Source organism: Mchenga conophoros, linkage group LG10, assembly GCF_057382185.1.
Source record: "Mchenga conophoros isolate Kocher_MC1m ecotype Shallow Benthic linkage group LG10, M_conophoros_male_GT1.1, whole genome shotgun sequence".
NCBI lineage: Eukaryota > Metazoa > Chordata > Actinopteri > Cichliformes > Cichlidae > Mchenga > Mchenga conophoros.
In genome coordinates, this window is record NC_140535.1 from 7120885 (window position 1) to 7145925 (window position 25041).

The 25041-nt window shown below is 36.7% G+C and overlaps 1 protein-coding gene across 1 annotated transcript in view; it reads right to left on the reverse strand.

Annotated features, from left to right (window-relative positions):
* Positions 1 to 24038, reverse strand: part of LOC146565300 (uncharacterized) — a 42137-nt gene extending 18099 nt beyond the window's left edge. The window contains exons 1-3 of the mRNA XM_085288331.1: positions 23925 to 24038; positions 18256 to 19737; positions 1 to 13310 (exon numbers count right to left, since the gene is read on the reverse strand). The exon at positions 1 to 13310 is cut by the window's left edge and continues 18099 nt beyond it. Of these exons, the coding sequence (XP_085144457.1) occupies positions 1 to 13310; positions 18256 to 19737; positions 23925 to 23930 (14798 nt within the window). The 5' untranslated portion in view covers positions 23931 to 24038. The remainder of the gene's footprint in view (positions 13311 to 18255; positions 19738 to 23924) is intronic.
* Between the last annotated feature and the right edge of the window lie 1003 nt (positions 24039 to 25041).

Here is a 25041-nt window from a genome sequence, read left to right on the forward strand (position 1 = left end):
TTCATGATTTCCACTTCTTTTGTTTGTCTTCTGAGGCCATCTTCCTTGACTTTTTCTTCATTATGTGTTAAGAAAATCTTGCTTAAAATGTCTTCAAGTCTTTCTTTTTCCGTTTGAACCTGAAGGATACAATTTTTAATCTTGGCTTTTTCGTCATTTGTCTCATGTAACAGCCTGTTTACATGTTCCATCTTATTGAGCAGTTCAAGCTTTATGGTTTCCATTGAGTCTCGTTCTTCTTTTATATTTTGTTTCTTTTCTTCCAATATTTCAAATTGTTTCATGATGTCAGACATCAACACCTTCAAATCCATTTTCTCTTTATTCAGCACCTCACTTTCTCTCTCCAGATCTTCTCTGTCGTGTCTCAGATCTTCTTTCACTTTATCAAGCTCTCGTTTGTCCAGTTCAAACTGCTGCTTCCATTCATTTTCTGTGCATTCTCTCTTGGTGACCATTTCTGAAAGGATACTTCTCACACCTTCCTTTTCTCTCTCTAACATTTCAGTGAAACAGCGAATGCTTTCTTTCAGTTCGTCTTGGGTTGGAAGTTTTTCTTCCAACACTGTTTGCAGCCTTGACCTGTTGTCAACATTTTGTAGTAATCTCTCCATTTTGGCTTTTATATCCTCCTTCAGTTGTTGAAGTTTCACTTTCAGAATCTCTAGCAATTTCATTTCATCCATGACTTGGTCTCCTCTCATTTCCATCTCAGACCGCTCTTCTTCCATATTTCTCCTTTCCTTCAACAACAGTTCTCGTTCTTTGGCAATGTCAGTCTTCATCTCTTTCATCTCTTCTTTTTCTTCACTCATGATTTCCTTTGCACGTTCAAGCTCTTCTTGCTTCTTCTTCAGATTCCTCATCAGACTCTCCACTTTTGCTCTTTCACTCTGTAATTCCTTTTTCATGATTTCCACTTCTTTTGTTTGTCTTCTGAGGTCATCTTCCTTGACTTTTTCTTCATTATGTGTTAAGAAAATCTTGCTTAAAATGTCTTCAAGTCTTTCTTTTTCCGTTTGAACCTGAAGGATACAATTTTTAATCTTGGCTTTTTCGTCATTTGTCTCATGTAACAGCCTGTTTACATGTTCCATCTTATTGAGCAGTTCAAGCTTTATGGTTTCCATTGAGTCTCGTTCTTCTTTTATATTTTGTTTCTTTTCTTCCAATATTTCAAATTGTTTCTTGATGTCAGACATCAACACCTTCAAATCCATTTTCTCTTTATTCAGAACCTCACTTTCTCTCTCCAGATCTTCTCTGTCGTGTCTCAGATCTTCTTTCACTTTATCAAGCTCTTGTTTGTCCAGTTCAAACTGCTGCTTCCATTCATTTTCTGTGCATTCTCTCTTGGTGACCATTTCTGAAAGGATACTTCTCACACCTTCCTTTTCTCTCTCTAACATTTCAGTGAAACAGCGAATGCTTTCTTTCAGTTTGTCTTGGGTTGGAAGTTTTTCTTCCAACACTGTTTGCAGCCTTGACCTGTTGTCAACATTTTGTAGTAATCTCTCCATTTTGGCTTTTATATCCTCCTTCAGTTGTTGAAGTTTCACTTTCAGAATCTCTAGCAATTTCATTTCATCCATGACTTGGTCTCCTCTCATTTCCATCTCAGACCGCTCTTCTTCCATATTTCTCCTTTCCTTCAACAACAGTTCTCGTTCTTTGGCAATGTCAGTCTTCATCTCTTTCATCTCTTCTTTTTCTTCACTCATGATTCCCTTTGCACGTTCAAGCTCTTCTTGCTTCTTCTTCAGATTCCTCATCAGACTCTCCACTTTTGCTCTTTCACTCTGTAATTCCTTTTTCATGATTTCCACTTCTTTTGTTTGTCTTCTGAGGCCATCTTCCTTGACTTTTTCTTCATTATGTGTTAAGAAAATCTTGCTTAAAATGTCTTCAAGTCTTTCTTTTTCCATTTGAACCTGAAGGATACAATTTCTAATCTTGGCTTTTTCGTCATTTGTCTCATGTAACAGCCTGTTTACATGTTCCATCTTATTGAGCAGTTCAAGCTTTATGGTTTCCATTGAGTCTCGTTCTTCTTTTATATTTTGTTTCTTTTCTTCCAATATTTCAAATTGTTTCATGATGTCAGACATCAACACCTTCAAATCCATTTTCTCTTTATTCAGCACCTCACTTTCTCTCTCCAGATCTTCTCTGTCGTGTCTCAGATCTTCTTTCACTTTATCAAGCTCTCGTTTGTCCAGTTCAAACTGCTGCTTCCATTCATTTTCTGTGCATTCTCTCTTGGTGACCATTTCTGAAAGGATACTTCTCACACCTTCCTTTTCTCTCTCTAACATTTCAGTGAAACAGCGAATGCTTTCTTTCAGTTCGTCTTGGGTTGGAAGTTTTTCTTCCAACACTGTTTGCAGCCTTGACCTGTTGTCAACATTTTGTAGTAATCTCTCCATTTTGGCTTTTATATCCTCCTTCAGTTGTTGAAGTTTCACTTTCAGAATCTCTAGCAATTTCATTTCATCCATGACTTGGTCTCCTCTCATTTCCATCTCAGACCGCTCTTCTTCCATATTTCTCCTTTCCTTCAACAACAGTTCTCGTTCTTTGGCAATGTCAGTCTTCATCTCTTTCATCTCTTCTTTTTCTTCACTCATGATTTCCTTTGCACGTTCAAGCTCTTCTTGCTTCTTCTTCAGATTCCTCATCAGACTCTCCACTTTTGCTCTTTCACTCTGTAATTCCTTTTTCATGATTTCCACTTCTTTTGTTTGTCTTCTGAGGTCATCTTCCTTGACTTTTTCTTCATTATGTGTTAAGAAAATCTTGCTTAAAATGTCTTCAAGTCTTTCTTTTTCCGTTTGAACCTGAAGGATACAATTTTTAATCTTGGCTTTTTCGTCATTTGTCTCATGTAACAGCCTGTTTACATGTTCCATCTTATCGAGCAGTTCAAGCTTTATGGTTTCCATTGAGTCTCGTTCTTCTTTTATATTTTGTTTCTTTTCTTCCAATATTTCAAATTGTTTCTTGATGTCAGACATCAACACCTTCAAATCCATTTTCTCTTTATTCAGCACCTCACTTTCTCTCTCCAGATCTTCTCTGTCGTGTCTCAGATCTTCTTTCACTTCATCAAGCTCTCGTTTGTCCAGTTCAAACTGCTGCTTCCATTCATTTTCTGTGCTTTCTCTCTTGGTGACCATTTCTGAAAGGATACTTCTCACACCTTCCTTTTCTCTCTCTAACATTTCAGTGAAACAGCGAATGCTTTCTTTCAGTTCGTCTTGGGTTGGAAGTTTTTCTTCCAACACTGTTTGCAGCCTTGACCTGTTGTCAACATTTTGTAGTAATCTCTCCATTTTGGCTTTTATATCCTCCTTCAGTTGTTGAAGTTTCACTTTCAGAATCTCTAGCAATTTCATTTCATCCATGACTTGGTCTCCTCTCATTTCCATCTCAGACCGCTCTTCTTCCATATTTCTCCTTTCCTTCAACAACAGTTCTCGTTCTTTGGCAATGTCAGTCTTCATCTCTTTCATCTCTTCTTTTTCTTCACTCATGATTCCCTTTGCACGTTCAAGCTCTTCTTGCTTCTTCTTCAGATTCCTCATCAGACTCTCCACTTTTGCTCTTTCACTCTGTAATTCCTTTTTCATGATTTCCACTTCTTTTGTTTGTCTTCTGAGGTCATCTTCCTTGACTTTTTCTTCATTATGTGTTAAGAAAATCTTGCTTAAAATGTCTTCAAGTCTTTCTTTTTCCGTTTGAACCTGAAGGATACAATTTTTAATCTTGGCTTTTTCGTCATTTGTCTCATGTAACAGCCTGTTTACATGTTCCATCTTATCGAGCAGTTCAAGCTTTATGGTTTCCATTGAGTCTCGTTCTTCTTTTATATTTTGTTTCTTTTCTTCCAATATTTCAAATTGTTTCTTGATGTCAGACATCAACACCTTCAAATCCATTTTCTCTTTATTCAGCACCTCACTTTCTCTCTCCAGATCTTCTCTGTCGTGTCTCAGATCTTCTTTCACTTCATCAAGCTCTCGTTTGTCCAGTTCAAACTGCTGCTTCCATTCATTTTCTGTGCTTTCTCTCTTGGTGACCATTTCTGAAAGGATACTTCTCACACCTTCCTTTTCTCTCTCTAACATTTCAGTGAAACAGCGAATGCTTTCTTTCAGTTCGTCTTGGGTTGGAAGTTTTTCTTCCAACACTGTTTGCAGCCTTGACCTGTTGTCAACATTTTGTAGTAATCTCTCCATTTTGGCTTTTATATCCTCCTTCAGTTGTTGAAGTTTCACTTTCAGAATCTCTAGCAATTTCATTTCATCCATGACTTGGTCTCCTCTCATTTCCATCTCAGACCGCTCTTCTTCCATATTTCTCCTTTCCTTCACCAACAGTTCTCGTTCTTTGGCAATGTCAGTCTTCATCTCTTTCATCTCTTCTTTTTCTTCACTCATGATTCCCTTTGCACGTTCAAGCTCTTCTTGCTTCTTCTTCAGATTCCTCATCAGACTCTCCACTTTTGCTCTTTCACTCTGTAATTCCTTTTTCATGATTTCCACTTCTTTTGTTTGTCTTCTGAGGCCATCTTCCTTGACTTTTTCTTCATTATGTGTTAAGAAAATCTTGCTTAAAATGTCTTCAAGTCTTTCTTTTTCCGTTTGAACCTGAAGGATACAATTTTTAATCTTGGCTTTTTCGTCATTTGTCTCATGTAACAGCCTGTTTACATGTTCCATCTTATTGAGCAGTTCAAGCTTTATGGTTTCCATTGAGTCTCGTTCTTCTTTTATATTTTGTTTCTTTTCTTCCAATATTTCAAATTGTTTCATGATGTCAGACATCAACACCTTCAAATCCATTTTCTCTTTATTCAGCACCTCACTTTCTCTCTCCAGATCTTCTCTGTCGTGTCTCAGATCTTCTTTCACTTCATCAAGTTCTCGTTTGTCCAGTTCAAACTGCTTCTTCCATTCATTTTCTGTGCATTCTCTCTTGGTGACCATGTCTGAAAGGATACTTCTCACACCTTCCTTTTCTCTCTCTAACATTTCAGTGAAACAGCGAATGCTTTCTTTCAGTTCGTCTTGGGTTGGAAGTTTTTCTTCCAACACTGTTTGCAGCCTTGACCTGTTGTCAACATTTTGTAGTAATCTCTCCATTTTGGCTTTTATATCCTCCTTCAGTTGTTGAAGTTTCACTTTCAGAATCTCTAGCAATTTCATTTCATCCATGACTTGGTCTCCTCTCATTTCCATCTCAGACCGCTCTTCTTCGATATTTCTCCTTTCCTTCAACAACAGTTCTCGTTCTTTGGCAATATCAGTCTTCATCTCTTTCATCTCTTCTTTTTCTTCACTCATGATTCCCTTTGCACGTTCAAGCTCTTCTTGCTTCTTCTTCAGATTCCTCATCAGACTCTCCACTTTTGCTCTTTCACTCTGTAATTCCTTTTTCATGATTTCCACTTCTTTTGTTTGTCTTCTGAGGCCATCTTCCTTGACTTTTTCTTCATTATGTGTTAAGAAAATCTTGCTTAAAATGTCTTCAAGTCTTTCTTTTTCCATTTGAACCTGAAGGATACAATTTCTAATCTTGGCTTTTTCGGCATTTGTCTCATGTAACAGCCTGTTTACATGTTCCATCTTATTGAGCAGTTCAAGCTTTATGGTTTCCATTGAGTCTCGTTCTTCTTTTATATTTTGTTTCTTTTCTTCCAATATTTCAAATTGTTTCTTGATGTCAGACATCAACACCTTCAAATCCATTTTCTCTTTATTCAACACCTCACTTTCTCTCTCCAGATCTTCTCTGTCATGTTTCAGATCTTCTTTCACTTTATCAAGTTCTCGTTTGTCCAGTTCAAACTGCTTCTTCCATTCATTTTCTGTGCATTCTCTCTTGGTGACCATGTCTGAAAGGATACTTCTCACACCTTCCTTTTCTCTCTCTAACATTTCAGTGAAACAGCGAACGCTTTCTTTCAGTTCGTCTTGGGTTGGAAGTTTTTCTTCCAACACTGTTTGCAGCCTTGACCTGTTGTCAACATTTTGTAGTAATCTCTCCATTTTGGCTTTTATATCCTCCTTCAGTTGTTGAAGTTTCACTTTCAGAATCTCTAGCAATTTCATTTCATCCATGACTTGGTCTCCTCTCATTTCCATCTCAGACCGCTCTTCTTCCATATTTCTCCTTTCCTTCAACAACAGTTCTCGTTCTTTGGCAATGTCACTCTTCATCTCTTTCATCTCTTCTTTTTCTTCACTCATGATTCCCTTTGCACGTTCAAGCTCTTCTTGCTTCTTCTTCAGATTCCTCATCAGACTCTCCACTTTTGCTCTTTCACTCTGTAATTCCTTTTTCATGATTTCCACTTCTTTTGTTTGACTTCTGAGGCCATCTTCCTTGACTTTTTCTTCATTATGTGTTAAGAAAATCTTGCTTAAAATGTCTTCAAGTCTTTCTTTTTCCGTTTGAACCTGAAGGATACAATTTTTAATCTTGGCTTTTTCGTCATTTGTCTCATGTAACAGCCTGTTTACATGTTCCATCTTATCGAGCAGTTCAAGCTTTATGGTTTCCATTGAGTCTCGTTCTTCTTTTATATTTTGTTTCTTTTCTTCCAATATTTCAAATTGTTTCTTGATGTCAGACATCAACACCTTCAAATCCATTTTCTCTTTCTTCAGCACCTCACTTTCTCTCTCCAGATCTTCTCTGTCGTGTCTCAGATCTTCTTTCACTTCATCAAGCTCTCGTTTGTCCAGTTCAAACTGCTGCTTCCATTCATTTTCTGTGCTTTCTCTCTTGGTGACCATTTCTGAAAGGATACTTCTCACACCTTCCTTTTCTCTCTCTAACATTTCAGTGAAACAGCGAATGCTTTCTTTCAGTTCGTCTTGGGTTGGAAGTTTTTCTTCCAACACTGTTTGCAGCCTTGACCTGTTGTCAACATTTTGTAGTAATCTCTCCATTTTGGCTTTTATATCCTCCTTCAGTTGTTGAAGTTTCACTTTCAGAATCTCTAGCAATTTCATTTCATCCATGACTTGGTCTCCTCTCATTTCCATCTCAGACCGCTCTTCTTCCATATTTCTCCTTTCCTTCAACAACAGTTCTCGTTCTTTGGCAATATCAGTCTTCATCTCTTTCATCTCTTCTTTTTCTTCACTCATGATTCCCTTTGCACGTTCAAGCTCTTCTTGCTTCTTCTTCAGATTCCTCATCAGACTCTCCACTTTTGCTCTTTCACTCTGTAATTCCTTTTTCATGATTTCCACTTCTTTTGTTTGTCTTCTGAGGCCATCTTCCTTGACTTTTTCTTCATTATGTGTTAAGAAAATCTTGCTTAAAATGTCTTCAAGTCTTTCTTTTTCCATTTGAACCTGAAGGATACAATTTCTAATCTTGGCTTTTTCGGCATTTGTCTCATGTAACAGCCTGTTTACATGTTCCATCTTATTGAGCAGTTCAAGCTTTACGGTTTCCATTGAGTCTCGTTCTTCTTTTATATTTTGTTTCTTTTCTTCCAATATTTCAAATTGTTTCTTGATATCAGACATCAACACCTTCAAATCCATTTTCTCTTTATTCAACACCTCACTTTCTCTCTCCAGATCTTCTCTGTCATGTTTCAGATCTTCTTTCACTTTATCAAGTTCTCGTTTGTCCAGTTCAAACTGCTTCTTCCATTCATTTTCTGTGCATTCTCTCTTGGTGACCATGTCTGAAAGGATACTTCTCACACCTTCCTTTTCTCTCTCTAACATTTCAGTGAAACAGCGAACGCTTTCTTTCAGTTCGTCTTGGGTTGGAAGTTTTTCTTCCAACACTGTTTGCAGCCTTGACCTGTTGTCAACATTTTGTAGTAATCTCTCCATTTTGGCTTTTATATCCTCCTTCAGTTGTTGAAGTTTCACTTTCAGAATCTCTAGCAATTTCATTTCATCCATGACTTGGTCTCCTCTCATTTCCATCTCAGACCGCTCTTCTTCCATATTTCTCCTTTCCTTCAACAACAGTTCTCGTTCTTTGGCAATGTCACTCTTCATCTCTTTCATCTCTTCTTTTTCTTCACTCATGATTCCCTTTGCACGTTCAAGCTCTTCTTGCTTCTTCTTCAGATTCCTCATCAGACTCTCCACTTTTGCTCTTTCACTCTGTAATTCCTTTTTCATGATTTCCACTTCTTTTGTTTGTCTTCTGAGGCCATCTTCCTTGACTTTTTCTTCATTATGTGTTAAGAAAATCTTGCTTAAAATGTCTTCAAGTCTTTCTTTTTCCATTTGAACCTGAAGGATACAATTTTTAATCTTGGCTTTTTCGTCATTTGTCTCATGTAACAGCCTGTTTACATGTTCCATCTTATTGAGCAGTTCAAGCTTTATGGTTTCCATTGAGTCTCGTTCTTCTTTTATATTTTGTTTCTTTTCTTCCAATATTTCAAATTGTTTCTTGATGTCAGACATCAACACCTTCAAATCCATTTTCTCTTTATTCAGCACCTCACTTTCTCTCTCCAGATCTTCTCTGTCGTGTCTCAGATCTTCTTTCACTTTATCAAGCTCTCGTTTGTCCAGTTCAAACTGCTTCTTCCATTCATTTTCTGTGCATTCTCTCTTGGTGACCATGTCTGAAAGGATACTTCTCACACCTTCCTTTTCTCTCTCTAACATTTCAGTGAAACAGCGAATGCTTTCTTTCAGTTCGTCTTGGGTTGGAAGTTTTTCTTCCAACACTGTTTGCAGCCTTGACCTGTTGTCAACATTTTGTAGTAATCTCTCCATTTTGGCTTTTATATCCTCCTTCAGTTGTTGAAGTTTCACTTTCAGAATCTCTAGCAATTTCATTTCATCCATGACTTGGTCTCCTCTCATTTCCATCTCAGACCGCTCTTCTTCCATATTTCTCCTTTCCTTCAACAACAGTTCTCGTTCTTTGGCAATGTCAGTCTTCATCTCTTTCATCTCTTCTTTTTCTTCACTCATGATTCCCTTTGCACGTTCAAGCTCTTCTTGCTTCTTCTTCAGATTCCTCATCAGACTCTCCACTTTTGCTCTTTCACTCTGTAATTCCTTTTTCATGATTTCCACTTCTTTTGTTTGTCTTCTGAGGTCATCTTCCTTGACTTTTTCTTCATTATGTGTTAAGAAAATCTTGCTTAAAATGTCTTCAAGTCTTTCTTTTTCCATTTGAACCTGAAGGATACAATTTCTAATCTTGGCTTTTTCGTCATTTGTCTCATGTAACAGCCTGTTTACATGTTCCATCTTATTGAGCAGTTCAAGCTTTATGGTTTCCATTGAGTCTCGTTCTTCTTTTATATTTTGTTTCTTTTCTTCCAATATTTCAAATTGTTTCTTGATGTCAGACATCAACACCTTCAAATCCATTTTCTCTTTATTCAGCACCTCACTTTCTCTCTCCAGATCTTCTCTGTCGTGTCTCAGATCTTCTTTCACTTTATCAAGCTCTCGTTTGTCCAGTTCAAACTGCTGCTTCCATTCATTTTCTGTGCATTCTCTCTTGGTGACCATGTCTGAAAGGATACTTCTCACACCTTCCTTTTCTCTCTCTAACATTTCAGTGAAACAGCGAATGCTTTCGTTCAGTTTGTCTTGGGTTGGAAGTTTTTCTTCCAACACTGTTTGCAGCCTTGACCTGTTGTCAACATTTTGTAGTAATCTCTCCATTTTGGCTTTTATATCCCCCTTCAGTTGTTGAAGTTTCACTTTCAGAATCTCTAGCGATTTCATTTCATCCATGACTTGGTCTCCTCTCATTTCCATCTCTTTCTCTTCATCTTTGATGTTTCTCCTTACCTTCAACAACAGTTCTTTTCTATTCTCACGTCTAGTTTTCATCTGGATGACTTTTTCTTTTTCCTGGTTACATTTTTTGATCTCTTTTTTTATCAAGTCTTGTTTTGTGTCTTGTAAGATCACCCTTTTTATACCATCCTTAGTCGTTTCTCTTTTATATTCTTTCTTTACAGTCAGATACTCAGTACTGTGTTTTTCTTTTTGTTTGCCCCAAAACATTTTATTGAAATCTTTCAGTTTCATTTTTTTTTCAGTTTCTTTTATTTCAGTTGTTTTCCTTTCCTCTTTTATGTTTTCATTTTTTTGTTTTAATATGTCTATTTCTTTTTTGATTTTACAGCCTCTCATGTCAAGTTTCTGGTTCTTTTTCAACAACTCTTTCACTCTTTCAAGATCCTCTTTGTCTTGACTCTCGTCTGCACTCAAGTCATCCAAGGCATCTTTTTCTATCTCATATATTTTTTCCCTTTCATTTTCATGCTTTCCTTGCTCCGTCTTGATTTTTGTCTCCACTTGTTCCCCATGTTTTGGCTCTTGTTGTATGTTTTTTAATGCACACCGTATAATTTCCTTTTGCCTATTTAATTCACTTTTAATATTCAGTGTTTCTTTCCTTTTGGTCATGTAGAAATTTTTTTGGTCTTGCATGTGTTTATTTTCATTCTGAATTATTCCAATGATGAATTGAGTGTTTTTAATTACCTTTTTATATTCCCCTAAGTATTTCTTGATTAGTTCCCATTGTTTTTGAATTTGTTTCCTTTTTTCTTTCATCCTCATGTCTTCAATTTCACTTTGCATCCCTTTCTTTTCTTTTTGCAACTTCTGCTTTATTTCTTGTTCACCTTGATGTTTGATGATCTCCTCTCGTCGTTGTTCAACCTCCTTTTTCTGCTTTGTTTCTCTCACGAGGGCAGTTCTTTCTTCTTTGAAAGTAGCCCATATTCTTTTTATCTTCTGTTCTTTTTGAATGCTTCTTTTGATTACACGTTGGTTTTCTCTTTTCTTCATCTCCAGCTCAACCACCAGAACTTCTATCTCTTGTCTTTCCCTTTTAATATTTTCTAGTCTCATATCAAGCTTCTGTTTTTCTCTTTGGATTTTTTCCCAGATGTTGATTGTTTCATCCATCTCTGCAGTGTCTTGTATGGTAACTCTTCCAAAGAGTATATTAAGCTGATATTTTAACCTCTTCATTTTGTTTGTTATATTCTTATTTTCAGCCTCAACTTCTCTGAATCCTTTTCTGTCCTTTTCTAAATGAGCATTCACATTTTCTAGAATTTTCATCTCTGTCCTAATTGTTCCCATGTGTAAATTAAACTTGTCTCTTATGTCTTGGATGTAAATAGTATACTGAGAAACTTTTAAGCTGTGGTTTTTGATTTTCTCCATTAACATTTTCACATCTTTCCTTCCAAAATGTTTTTCATGTTCATTGGGTAGATGGATGAACAGATTATGGTCTCTCTGCTTCTCCTCAGCCAGCTCTTCCATCTGTCGTTTCAATTTTACCCTTAACACTTCTAGTTCATCCCTTTTTCTCATAGTCATCTCCAGTCTTTGGTCTAATTCTCTTCTTTTCTTTTTGATCTCGGTCCTCAATGCTTCCTTTTCTTGTTGTATTTCATACCACATTATTTCAATTTCCTCCTTTTTTCTCATACTTTTTCTAAAAAAACGCTCAAATTCTTTTACCTTTATTTTCAATTCTGATTGCAGCAGCTCCATTTCTCTTATTTGCCTTTTGGTCATGTGTACTCCGTCATCAAGCTCCTGTTCTTTTCTTTCAGTTTTCTCCCTCAAATGGTTCACCTGTTCCTCCTGTATTTCTGTTTCAGTTAGCTGTTTAACCATTTTCTCATTCTTTATCGCTGTTTGGATCTGTTCTGTCATCTCAGTCTCTTCTCTCTTGATTATTTGTTTTACATTCTCACTAACTGATTTTTTATTTTTTTGACCCAGACTGTCTAATGAAAGTTTTACCTCCTCCAGTTTCTCATTAACTTGTTTGAGGCTTTCTGTTCCCTCAGTTTCTTTGTCCATTTTGTTTTTTGTCAGTTTATCTCTTTTATTGTCCATTGTCTTCTTAATTTCAGTCTTGAAAATTTCAAGAGCAGTTCTTTGCTTAGGTGTACTACCATGTTCCATGTCTGGTTTTGCGCCTTTTGTCAAGTTAAGGTTAATGCAGTCAAGGTCTTTAAACTGTCTTAGTTTTATTTCAGTCTCCTTCATACTAATTTCTATCTCTTCAATTTTCCTTCTGGTCTTAGCAGCTATTTTCTCGACTGTGCTCTTAACTTTTGCCATTTTTTCTAAATTCTGCCGAATCAGTTCAGTTTGCCTCTGCATTTTTATTTTAAAGATGTCTAATCCATCTCTCTCTTTCAAAGTATTTTCTAACCTTTGATCTAATTCTCTTCTCTTCTTTTCCACTGCAGTTTTCATTGATTTTATATTGCTCATTTCTTCTGTCATATGTACTTCACTTTGCTTTATTTTGGTTTTTACAATTTCCAAAAACTCTTGAAACTGTTTGATGTCTTTTAGCAATCCTTCAATTTCACTGCCTTCATTCTGTTGATATTTGTCCATGTTATTTTTTTCCGCTAGGTTCTCAAGTCCTCCTCTTAGCGTTCTTATAATCTCTTGTGTTTTGTAAATCTCTGCCCTGAGTCTTTGTATATCGGCTCCTCTGTCCTTTTTATCTTCATCGGTGTGTTCAACATGTTTTTTCATCTCTTCTCCTGATTTCTGAATTAGTTTTTGCTTGTTAACATTAAGTCTTATCAAGCTAGACTCTTGTTTTATTTTTTTGGCATCGTCCCCCTCTTGTACTTCATATTTTATTATTTCATTTTTGAAAACTTTGGTGTTCAGCATCAAAATCTTTCTCTGTTCAGTTTCTTCCAACAGTTTAGTTAATACTTCCTGGGCATTTTCAGTTTCCCCGACTGTAATTACAGTGTCTGCCCTCTGCAGGTCATTTATTTCCAAAATGAGCCTTTTTATATCTTGAGTTTTTTCGTTCATGTTATCAATAGTGTACTTTATTTGTTCCTTTATTTCCCCCTCTTGCTGCTTTAGGTTACGTATCAGTTTTTCCACTTCTTCCCTTTCTCTTACAATTATCAGTAATTCAGTTTTATCATGCACTACTTCTTCATGAATTTCAGTTCGCATCTGTAAGCAAAAGTCCTGCTCCCCATTTTTGCCTTCTGCAAAACAATATTTGGATTCAAAATGCTCCTTCTGTTGTTCTTTTATTTTTTTATTTTGATGCTGATCATCTAATGTTACAGAATTTTGTAATGATGTTGTATCTGTTATACTTTTTTTCCCTTTTTTGTCCTTTGGAATTGCTGATGTTTGATCCTCAAGGGAGTCTGTGTCTATTTCATACTGTGATTCTTGAAGTTTGGATGCGTTCACTGAAAAAGTATGTTTGATTGTAGATTGTGCCGATATCCATTTGTTGACCCAAGTTTTCATGGATGTCAGTTTTTCCTTCACAAAAACAGAAAAAAAGAGCTTTTTTTGTTTTTGATGACACCAAGACAACAATAAAGATCTTCTTAAAACATCTATGTTTTAATTTTTTGTTTCACATTTATGGATCTTACTAGGGTTGGGCCATATGTAAAAATTTTCCAACCGACAATTGTCAGTCCAATAATCGACGATGGGCGATATATTCGCGCATACGCAGACTTGTTGATTGGCAGAGCAATGTAGCCATGCATGGAGTGATTTGCACATTTACAACACAGATGAAGTCCAAACATGGACAAACTAATTTCCCCAAAAAATTAGGGCTGTCAACATTTATGCGGTCATCACGATTAACCCATCTGGAGTGCAGAATGAATAAACTTTGGACAAACTGCTCGAAATGCGTTGAGAGAGACATTTAAGGGATTTTGACTCAGTCTGCGATCCAGATGGGTTAATTGTTAAACGCGTTAGTCGTGATGGTGCCACTTTAACGTTGACAGCACTAAAGAAATATAAAGTTGCCAAGTTGGGATTTCTTTGGCTTTAAACCAGATGAAAATAGTAAACCTAAGGATGTAACCAAAACGGTCTGCCCCTTGTGCAGATGTATAAGTATAAGTACTCAAACACGACTAACTTGCATGAGCATGTACGTGTCCACCATCTGGCTGAGTATGCTAGTGTAGTGAAGCAGATTTTGGGGTAGGATTTTACGTGATGTCCTCGATTGCAGCACTAACATCCACCTTCCCAGCTGATAATTAGCAACCTTATAAGAAACAGCTGCGCTTCACTACCACATGGAGGTATTTGGCAGTCTTTTCCCATCCAAGGTGGCTGAGAGCATTAGGCAGCTTAAGCACTGCAGAGCTCCTCAGGAAAGCTGCTCATTTTAGTATTGCCCTTTAGTAGTGATGGCCAAATGAAGCTTTCCGAAGCACTGAAGCTTGTATTGAAAAACGGTTCATTACTCGAAGCTTTTCAACACAGTCCTCTCTGGTGACATCTGGTGGCCAAAAATACGAAGAGCAGCTTGAATCCACAAAATAAAACCAACTGCTTCATTATGATTGCCCACTCTACTGAGTGGAATTCTGTCTGATATTGGGCCGCCGTTGTGTTGCTTTGAACGTGTATTTTTTGGTGGTTAAAAAAATGTGTTTTATTTGTTTAATAAATAGTTTTGACCAGTAAACTCTCCTTGTTATGCACCATGGTGTGGTCTTCCTTTGCTTGTGACTTCTTGATGTTGGTAAATACAATAATTGAAAAATACCACGTTACATATAATATGTACAACACATTATGGAGTATGCTTCTGCTCTGAGGTCCTGCCTCCATGCACTTATGCAATCAATCGCTAGACAGGTGTATTTATAAATAATATTATATTAGGGAAATTTCCCCAGACATATTTTTGACCTGGGGGTAGAATTGATTGTGAAATGGAAAAGGAAAATGCTTATGAACTTGCAAATTAAAAACATTATGCATTTAAGGTAACCCTTTTTCATTTTTATTTAAAAAGAAAATTTGTTCTAGTGTGCGATGGCCGAACCTGTTCCTTTTCGTGGAGATAATTTCTCCTGCCTTAAGGAAAATCCCTTCACATGGCCCAGAGGAGGCTGGAGTGCAGAGAAACTGGTAGAGATGCAGTTATACAGTCTACCTGGGCCCCACAAACGATCAGATAAAGAGAATAAATAAATTCAATTGCTGCACATTTGGCAGACTAACATTTTCAGATTAATTAAACAATAAAATATATATTTTTACAACATTACATGTAAAGAGTCAAGTGGAAGTTTTTCTAAAGTTATTTAATGATATTTATATTATGGAAGCAGATTTTTGACATTTTACCTTTTTCCCGTTTTCAGATATAATAAACACGCACAAAACAAAAGCAAACGGCCAGAACACAAAGCTGGAAAACCCACCGGATTGACAAAAAATCAACTCAAAATTCTCCCACACAACAGAACCTCCTCAATTCCTCGCTGGCTCCAAATCTCTCAGTGGAATGATCAGTGGTTCGCTGTCACCATCAAAACACTCCACAAATCCCGTGAATGATTCGCTTCCTTATAAACCATTGAATCAGATACCGAAGCAGTTAGGCTCTAAATGAAGCTTCGGACGTCACCGATCACGTGACTCTGGCCAAACGAATCAAGCTTCGACACAGTGCTTCTGAAGCAGTGTGTTGATTTTTTTGACACACGCACCAGAGCTTCAGCTTCAAGCGGGCCATCACTACCCTTTAGAGAATGGTAAGAGGGACTCTTGCGTTTGTCATAATGTGGCATATAGTAGGGTGGACCTTGACGACTGTTTCCCTCTTTTGTTACAGGATTGTGCCATACTGCTGCTGTTTTGTGCTATCTTGTTTTGTGTCGTTCTTTCTTGTTCAGTTTTGTTCTGTCTTGTTGTGGCCTTACAAATGTTTATGGACTGGCCTTGACTGACTCTTTATGATCTTTTACTTGGAATTGTTTTATATATTGTAATCTTGCTTTTATAAAGAACTGTAACTTAGGGTGGGTTTGTTTTATTTATCTCTTTTACTAATTTGTTTAATGTTTTACGCTTTGTTTTATTGCTTTAGTGGAGGTGCGGCCGCTTGTTGAGGGGCAAGGCACATGAGGTGGAATCCCCTCCTCGATGCATGAGAGTGTACACACCAGGCATAGGTAGACCGCACCATTTAGATTTCAGTGTGAGTGACGGTGAGGTTTGCTGTGGAACTACATTGGTGAGTAATTGGTGGTACCCTTGGGCACTCCTCTCTGTAGGTTGCCTCAAGTGGCCGGTCTCAACTATTTTGTTTAGTTACTTTATCGAGTTATTTTACTAGGGTGGCAGCGAGCCTTGTGGTTTTAATCATTGTTTGTTAATTGTTTTAATTAACAGTCTTGCAGTCTTGGCCCTGCTACCCTAAGAACTCTGATTTCAGTTCTATGCTTTTTAGTAGTTTTTCTTAATAAATTTTGATTTGTAAAACTGATCTGCCTCACCTCTGCTGTTAATAACTAGCCTGTGGGCTTAGGTAGATAGTGTAACATCTACACTGGCTATAAAAAAATCTTTCCTGGGGTGTAACTCTCCTCTCAGGTGGCGTTGTCACCTTCCCTGGTTATCCCTCATTTGCGCCACCACACAAGGCTATCACCAGCTTCTGCAGCTCCATCAACAAGCATTTGGGCACACTCTCAGGAGGGTGCATTTGCTCACAGATGACAGAGGGTGCTTTTAAACCAGTACTCTTAATATTTTTTTTTTGACTGATTCTATTTGCTCCATCATTATTAGCAAACTTACTCATGGGCAAATAAATAAATCGCCAGTGGGCTCAGCCTATAGTTGATATATTCGTCCAATCACCCAACCCTAGATCTTACACAGACTGCTATGCTCCTGAGCCTAGCAGTTGCAATAAATGTAGAAATCTTCTATCTCACTTAGGCTACGTCCACAGGTACCCGGGTATTTTTGAAAACACAGATTTTTCTATGCATTTGCACCTTTCGTCCACACGCAAACGGTGTTTTCGGTCACTGAAAACAGAGATTTTTAAAAACTCCAGCCAGGGTGGATATTTTTGAAACCTCAGTTTTTGCGTTTACGTGGACGAGAAAAAAGGAGAAAACGCAGCATCAAAGGTGTGCGCATTTTTTGACGTCATACTGTGCGCCACGTTATTGTTTCGATGAAATGAGTTTCTACAATGGTGGACTTACACAAAATACCATTACTGTTAATTTTACTCTGCAGTGTTTAAATGCTTACACATTTGCTGTCCCTCCACACATAGGACTCAGTTCTGCTTCTATTCGCCATCTTTGTTTACGCTTTCCCACCCAGGCTGACTTCTGATTGGCCAACATTTCTACACGGATAGGAATATAGCGCCACCTGCTGCTTTGGCATGTTCCTAGCAGCGTTTTCCTTTGTTTTTGGCTTTTACGTGTGGATGGGATTTTTTTTTAAAAATGGAAAATCTCAGTTTTCAAAAATACCCATGTAAGTGTGGACGTAGCCTTACATGGATAAGGATCAAGATGACATGGAATGAGTTTTTTGAGCAGAAGTTATTCATGCTTAACTGTAAATGTTTACTGTTCTTTTTTTCATTAAATTAAATATAACATTATCAGCATCTTATCAGCACAGTGTGATGCCATTCTGGTAGCAGACTTAGCTTTGATTACACACAGGCACACTGATGTCTGCATGGACATTTGTGCCCACCGTCTGATGACATAATTTACTTTACTATAGCAGACTTAAGTGCACTCAATCATTCTTCACCTTTCTTTCTCTATTGCCTGCCACTGGTGTATGTCTATCTTTTCCATGTTTAAAGGGCACCCCCCACCCCAAAACAAAAAAACACATCTGGTGGTAGGCGGTATTTTCGCCACTGACTCCAAAATCCACCGTTCCCAATGCATAACTGATTATTTTTACACATTCTTTTGCATTTCAGTTTGTTAGGTTTATACAGTAAAATTACTTATGTAATTAACATTCCATGCTTGAACCAAGTGGGAAACATTGGAGAAAAAGTCAGAAATGTTAACTTTGCATAGCCTGGGGATAGTTCTTATCATCTTTAGGATGGCTAGAATAATTTCCACAACTTATTGACAACAGCAACTACAGTATGTGGATATCAGTAACCATACCCTTTCAATTGTCAGAATATTAAAAAATTATGTATACGCAAATTACAATTTCAAGCTCAGTTAAACCCAAACTGTTATATCAGGCATCTTACTACTTTTTTACAGTTTTATTGGAGTACTTAATGGAGTATTTCTTCCAACAATTCCAGTCGGTAAATAAAGGAATCGTTATCAAATACTGAATGTCTATCAACTAAAAGCAGGTTCAATAAAAATCAGATCAGGGGATCCTGACAAGAAATACCTAAAAGGAAAGAATAAATACTTACCATATAGTTCTTGGCTTCTTCCTGGTTCTTACTAATCTCCCTTTGGGTTCTCTGCATTTTCTCCCAAGTGTTGTTCATTTCTGCACCAGTTTTTTCTATTTTACCTTTTATCTCAGTGACAGTATTTTCCAGTTTTTGTTCAACCCTTTCCTTTTGTCGCTGTATTTTTGTCTTCATGATTTCTAACTCATCCCTCTCTTTCCTTATCTTCTCCAGCAAACGCTCAAGCTCCCTTCTTTTTTGCTTTTCTCGAAAATTTGTCCATTTCGTTTGAGCCTTTACTTCTGTAAAGTCCCTCATGCTCTGCTTTGTTTCTTCACCCTTGTTACAAAGCACTTCATTGTTTTCTTCTTCCTCAGAGATCAAATTCTGCATGTAAGTATTTGGTTTGTCTTTTTCTACATTTTCCCTTCCTGTCTTTAGTTTCATTTCAACTCTCTTTAAATCATCTCTTTCAGGCTGGATGTGTGTCACTTTAAAGCTTAGATCTGAATCTTGTTGCTTTTGATAATCAATATTCATCTTGATGTTCATGTGATTGTTCTCTGCCATTAGCTGCTGCTTTGCACTTTGAGTCACTTCCAGTTGTTGTTCACTGTCTTCCAGCACATCCCAAAGTTTCTCCATCTCTTCCTGGATTCTACACAGTTTTCTCTTCACTGTGTCAAATGTGGCTTTTCCATCGTTTCTTTCTCTCTGTCCTTCTTTATACATGTGAATTTTCTTCATTTCAGCCTGTTTTATAATGCTTGCCCATCTGTGCTTGACCATGTTGATCTTTACATACATAATATGTTTAATGTGGTTAATTTGTTCACTGTTTTTTGAAATGTCCTTTTTATTTCTTTTTAATGCTTGCTGTATGTTTGCTTTAGTTTTCTCCATTTTTTCTTTAACTTTCTTTACTTCAAGCATTATTTCCCTGTTTTTCTCAGTTGCATTCTCCAGTATATCCAGTTCCCGCTTTACCTGCTCATTAAGGGGCTCTTTGGGTTCCTCCCTTATTGGTGATTCTGTCTTACTAGCTTTTATAGTGTCTAGCTTGTGTCGCTCGTTGATGAAGTATTGACGTCTTCTGTCCAGAGTATCCTTTTCTTGATATATTTTAGTCCACGTTTTCAGAAAGTTTGTTTTTTCCTTAGCAACTGAATTTTTGCTTTGTTTGAGTTTCTCAGTTATATTTTTTATTTGGAAGTTAAATTGCTTTAATAGTAGGTGATGTTTATTTTTTTCAGATGTCAGTCTCTCAATGTCTTCCTGTTGCCCCTCTGTCTTTGTCTTTAAGAAGTCAATTTCATTTGTCTTTCTTTCTGTCTGTCTCCAGAGTTGTTCGATCTCCTCCATTGCTTGACATATCAGTTGCCTTTGTCTTTTTAAAGTTTCTTTTTGGGTTTTCATGTCAGTTCTTGTTTGTTTGCTATCTGATTGCTTTCTGTTTTCCATTGTTGAGTTCCATTCTGTTGTCATCCTGCTGTCTTTGTTCTGTTGGTAAAAATAAATGAATAAACAAAGTGGCCAAACCATAACTAACAAATGACAAGACATTCTAAACTCATACTGTGTTGGAAGATAACAAGTAAAAGAGGGATAACCAGAAATTGACAGATGGATTGGGGCCACAACTGCAGTCATGTGGATTCTGTACCAGTCCATCATGGTGAACAGAGAGCTAAATATAAAAGCGAAGATCTCAATTTACTGTTTGCTCTACATCCCTACCCTCACCTATGGTCATAAGCTTTGGGTAGTGATTGAAAGAACAAGATCACAGATACAAGCATGACATTAGCTTTTTCTGAAGGGTGGCTGCTAATCCTGCACATTGAAAGAAGCCAGTTCGGGTGGTTTGTGTGTCCCACAGGGCGGAGGCCCTGGAGGCCTGGGGTTCTCTGCTTAGACTGCTGCCCCCACGACCCAGCCACAGAGAAGATGGATAAATGACATAATTGTTTATATCACATTTACAGTATTTTTTTGGCAACAATGTAATAATGTAGTTGGGTTATCTGAGGTCTGTTCTATAGCAAATGTAGAAAAAATGTTTTAAGAAGAGCCAATATAACTCGGTGTTCTAAAGAATGTGACTGTTTCCTTGCAAGACCATAGCGCGGCTACGTCTGCAGCCTGTCCAAAGCTTGGACACAAACATTTCACTGCATGTGTTACTCTGTATGATTGTTGTTTAATGCTTTTTAAAATCATATTCAAGTAGATTTTGAAATGAAGATAGCTTGTATTTTTGTTTTTTGCATTAGAGGTGTTTAAGAAAAGTTGAGTTTTGTAATTGCATTTTTACCTTGTTTATACTTGTACTTTTTTTTTTAAAAATAAATATCTTGTATGTAAGGTGACCTTGAGGGTCTTTAAGTAAGTAAGTAAAAAGTAAGTAAAATTTATTTATATAGCACATTTCACAGATAAAAATCACAAAGTGCTTTACAGTAAGATCAGACATACAAGTTAAAATTAATTAAATTAGTTAAAAGCCCGTTTGTATAAAAATGTCTTCAGCTGCTTTTTAAAGGAGTCAGTAGAGTCTAGACAGCGTAAAGACAACGGCAGAGAGTTCCACAGCCTAGGTGCCAGTGCCTGAAAAGCCCGATCCCCACGTGTTTTAAATCTAGTACGTGGGACCACCAGTAGCCTCTGACCTGAAGACCTAAGTGCTCGGGATGAAGCATGAGGTTTCAACAGGTCAGAGATATACTGGGGAGCTTCACCATGCAGAGCTCTAAAAGTTACAACTAAAATTTTAAAATGAACCCTAAAATTTACAGGCAACCAATGAAGAGAAGCCAAAACTGGAGTAATGTGTGACCTCTTGTTTGTACCAGTTAAAAGTCTTGCCGCTGCATTCTGTACAGACTGAAGGCGATCCAGAGCTGATTTGTTAAGACACGTAAAAAGACCGTTACAATAATCCAAACGAGAAGAGATAAAAGCATGAATAATCATCTCAAGTTCTGCCTTTGACACCAGTAGCCTGAGTTTAGAAATGTTTCTTAGATGATAAAAACAGTTCCGGACAAGTTGTTTAGAGTGTTTCTCAAGAGACATTGAACTGTCAAATATAACACCTAAGTTTCTGAGACTCGACTGAAATGAAGGGTCTAAAAAACTGATATGCTGCCTAATTTCTGAGAGCATGTGATCAGGTGCAATAATCAAAGTTTCTGTTTTATCTGCATTTAACTGAAGGAAATTGTCATTTAACCATTGTTTGATTTCTGACAGACAATTATTTAAACAAGACAATTTATACAACTCAGAAGCTTTGAAAGAACAGTACAACTGAATGTCATCAGCATAGAGATGATAAGAAATATTATTGTAACGTCTGATAATGTGGCCTAGAGGGAGGATATACAGCAAAAAGAGAATAGGACCTAAAACAGATCCTTGAGGTACCCCAGAAGACAGAACTGATGTTTCCGACAGCACATGATTTATACAGACAGTAAAGGATCTCTCAGATAGATATGACATAAACCATTTTAAAACAACGCCAGTAATCCCAAACAAGTCCTTCAGCCTATTTATCATGATGCTGTGATCAACAGTATCAAAAGCAGAGCTGAGATCCAACATAACCAGAACAGTGTACTCTCCAGAGTCTGCTGCCATCAGAATGTCACTAGACACTTTAAGCAAAGCGGTTTCAGTGGAGTGCAATTTGCGGAAACCAGACTGGAAAATGTCCAGAACATTGTTCTTTTCCAAAAAGTTTATAAGTTGTTCTGCAACTATTTTTTCCAAAATCTTTGACACCAATGGAAGTTTTGATATTGGCCTGTAACTGCTTGGAAGAGATGGGTCCAAATTTGGTTTCTTTAATATTGGTTCAACAATAGCTTGTTTAAAATAGCTGGGAACTGAGCCAGTATAAAGAGAAGTATTAATTATTTCCAGAATACAGGGGCCAATAGAGTCAAACACACTAATGAAAAATGATGGAGGAAGTACATCAAGGTGGCTTGAAGTCAGTTTCATTCGACCAAGCAGAGCACTGATGTCCTGTAAGGTAACAGGAGTAAAAGAGGACCAGGTATCAGAGGTAAACAACGTGTCAATGTGATACTGAGAGGATGATGGAGAAATATTAGACCTGACAGCAGCGACCTTATTAACAAAATAGTTTAAAAAGTCATTACAGTCAGATTTAGTATAGACTGGTACATGAGGAATATCAGGAGAGACAATGTTTTTAATTGTATCAAACAATACTCTGGGATTTTTCTTTTTTGAAGCTATTAAATTAGCAAAATATTCCGTTCTGGCATTTTTTATCATGTTGTTAAGTGAGAAAATTGATTCCTTGAGATGTACCCTATGGACCTCAAGCTTGGAAGCCTTCCATAAACGTTCTAATTTGCGACAATATCTCCTAAAATTTCGAATACTTTCATTTATCCAAGGACAGAAATTTGAAGAATGGACAACATTTAGTTTCAGAGGTGCCACCGTATCTAAAATAGATTTACATTGATTGTTAAAAGACAAAATAAGGTGCTTATAAATAAAATGTATTGTTGTTGTTGTTATTGTTATTGTTATTGTTGTTATTATTGTTATTGTTGTTATTGTTGTTATTGTTATTGTTGTTATTGTTGTTATTATTGTTGTTGTTGTTGTTGTTGTTATATTTTTTCTCAATAATAATAATAATAACACAAATGCATAAGCTGCAAACATGTTATATAGTTGTTTGGAATAGAATTACAATGAGATTATCTTGGTTTAACAAGAGGTAACTGGATATGTTCAGACTTTAAATGTAAACATAGCCAATTTGCATTGAATTACCCTGATGACTAAAGATTTTACATGGGGGGGGGATTATCATTTTCATTTAACAAGTGAAAATAACATTAAAAACTATTAATTAACCAAGCATAACTTTGTTTTCAACATATAACTCATTAGTTGGATTAACATATGTTTAAGTTCAAGTTCAAATTCTGCTAACTGACTGAGAAACACACCTGGCAATGTATTCAAAACTGCATTTGTAGTAGATATCTCCAGACCAAATTTTACCATTATGACACAGACTCACAAGTCTGAGGTGAAAAAAAACTAAGCGTAAATTTAGAGGTAACTGTGCTTTTGCTGTAACTGCTCCAAAGTTTTGGAATGATCTGCCCTTCCACGTTAAGCAGGCCTCTTTTCTTTCTAAGTTTAAAACATTTCTTAAAACATATTTATTTGCTGAAGACTGGCCTTTTTTATAACAGGTTGACTCTGTTATACTGTTCATTAAAAAAAAAAAAAACTGGAATATATAGATAGATATTCCAGTGATGACCTGTGCTCTAAACATTTCTAGGAATCTTTTTGCAACACATTAATGTGTTGGCTACTATACAGAGTTTATCAAACAAGTGTGAGTCTACTATTGGATAAATAACTGTATTAGGTATTACTTTCTCTCTGTGAAAGCTTATAAATATTTTAAGTATATGTATATAAATAATATATAATAATAATAAATATAAATACATCCTGAATGTAAAACTAATAAAATTACAACATATTAGTAAAACTGAGTCAATGTATTGAACCAAATCAAAAGTATTGTTTTTATGCCTTCTATCTATCCTATGTCAGTTCCCTGCCCCCAGTCCCCACTTCAAACCTTGGATGAGTAGAAAAACTATAATTCATCCTACCTCCATGTTCTTTTGCCTTGTAAATTTAAAAACAAAGCTGTGTAGCAGGTCATCTGAGAGTCCTGTGCTGGTTCACTTTGACGGCAGTTCTGAGGTAGTGTAGCAAGTGAGGACTAATCTGACCTAAACATTGTATATCTTCTCTGTCCACACCACCACTTTGATTATCAGATAAACATGGCATCCAATAAGTGTGTCTAATTGGATAATAGGTAATGTTTGGCTGCAAAAACGTCATGCTCCCTGAGTCTGGTCTCAGCTGATAAGGGTGGGGTCCATACTTGGCTGCATAGAGCCATTCTCCATGTATGCAAAACACACAGACTTGTGTGCTTACTATGCTTCCGTATTCCAACATTTTAAAGATACAAATAACATCTGCTAGCTTTTTTAGTAGGAATCGCTTGTGAAAAGTAGTGTGCAGTGTGATTATGTACAGAATTTGTTCAAACTAATAAAACCTTGACTTGAAACCCGCATTAAAAGGGAATACGGTATTTAACAACATTTACATACACCATATACTTGTATCTGACAATACAGGAAAACCACAGTTCTACAGGTTCAGAGGAGACCATGTTGGTATTTACAAAGTGGTATATCAAAACCACAAATTCTTTGCAATTGCATTATTCTTAAAATATTTTATAAATATAACTTAATATGACTTCACTGTTTCTAAGACAGTCATAGAGTGGTTTAAATGACTTACACATTTTATACAGTGTCCTCACTTTTGGGGATTGGGCTGTATTTTAAGTGTCTCCGATTTTACAGAAAAAAAAGCCATGTGAAAATATTTCAGTTTTAATTGCATATGTCAGAAATATGAACTATTCAGAACAACTTGAACGGCTGAAAGGTTACAACTGTAGACAAGATAAGGAAAAGCTGCCATACTTTTAATGGTCTTGCAGGCACTGCCTCATCCTCCTCCTCTGCTCAGTGCACAGAGGGAAAAACAGAGAAAGAGTGAGATTATAAATTTATGAAAGTTGAAAATAAAATACGTAGCAACTTATTGGTTCGTCACAAAATATATTACAGATGTTTCTTGTCAGGAGTCTGGGCCTCAGTCTCTTTCTCGGCAGTGTTGGTGACGTTTGAGATAGTTTAG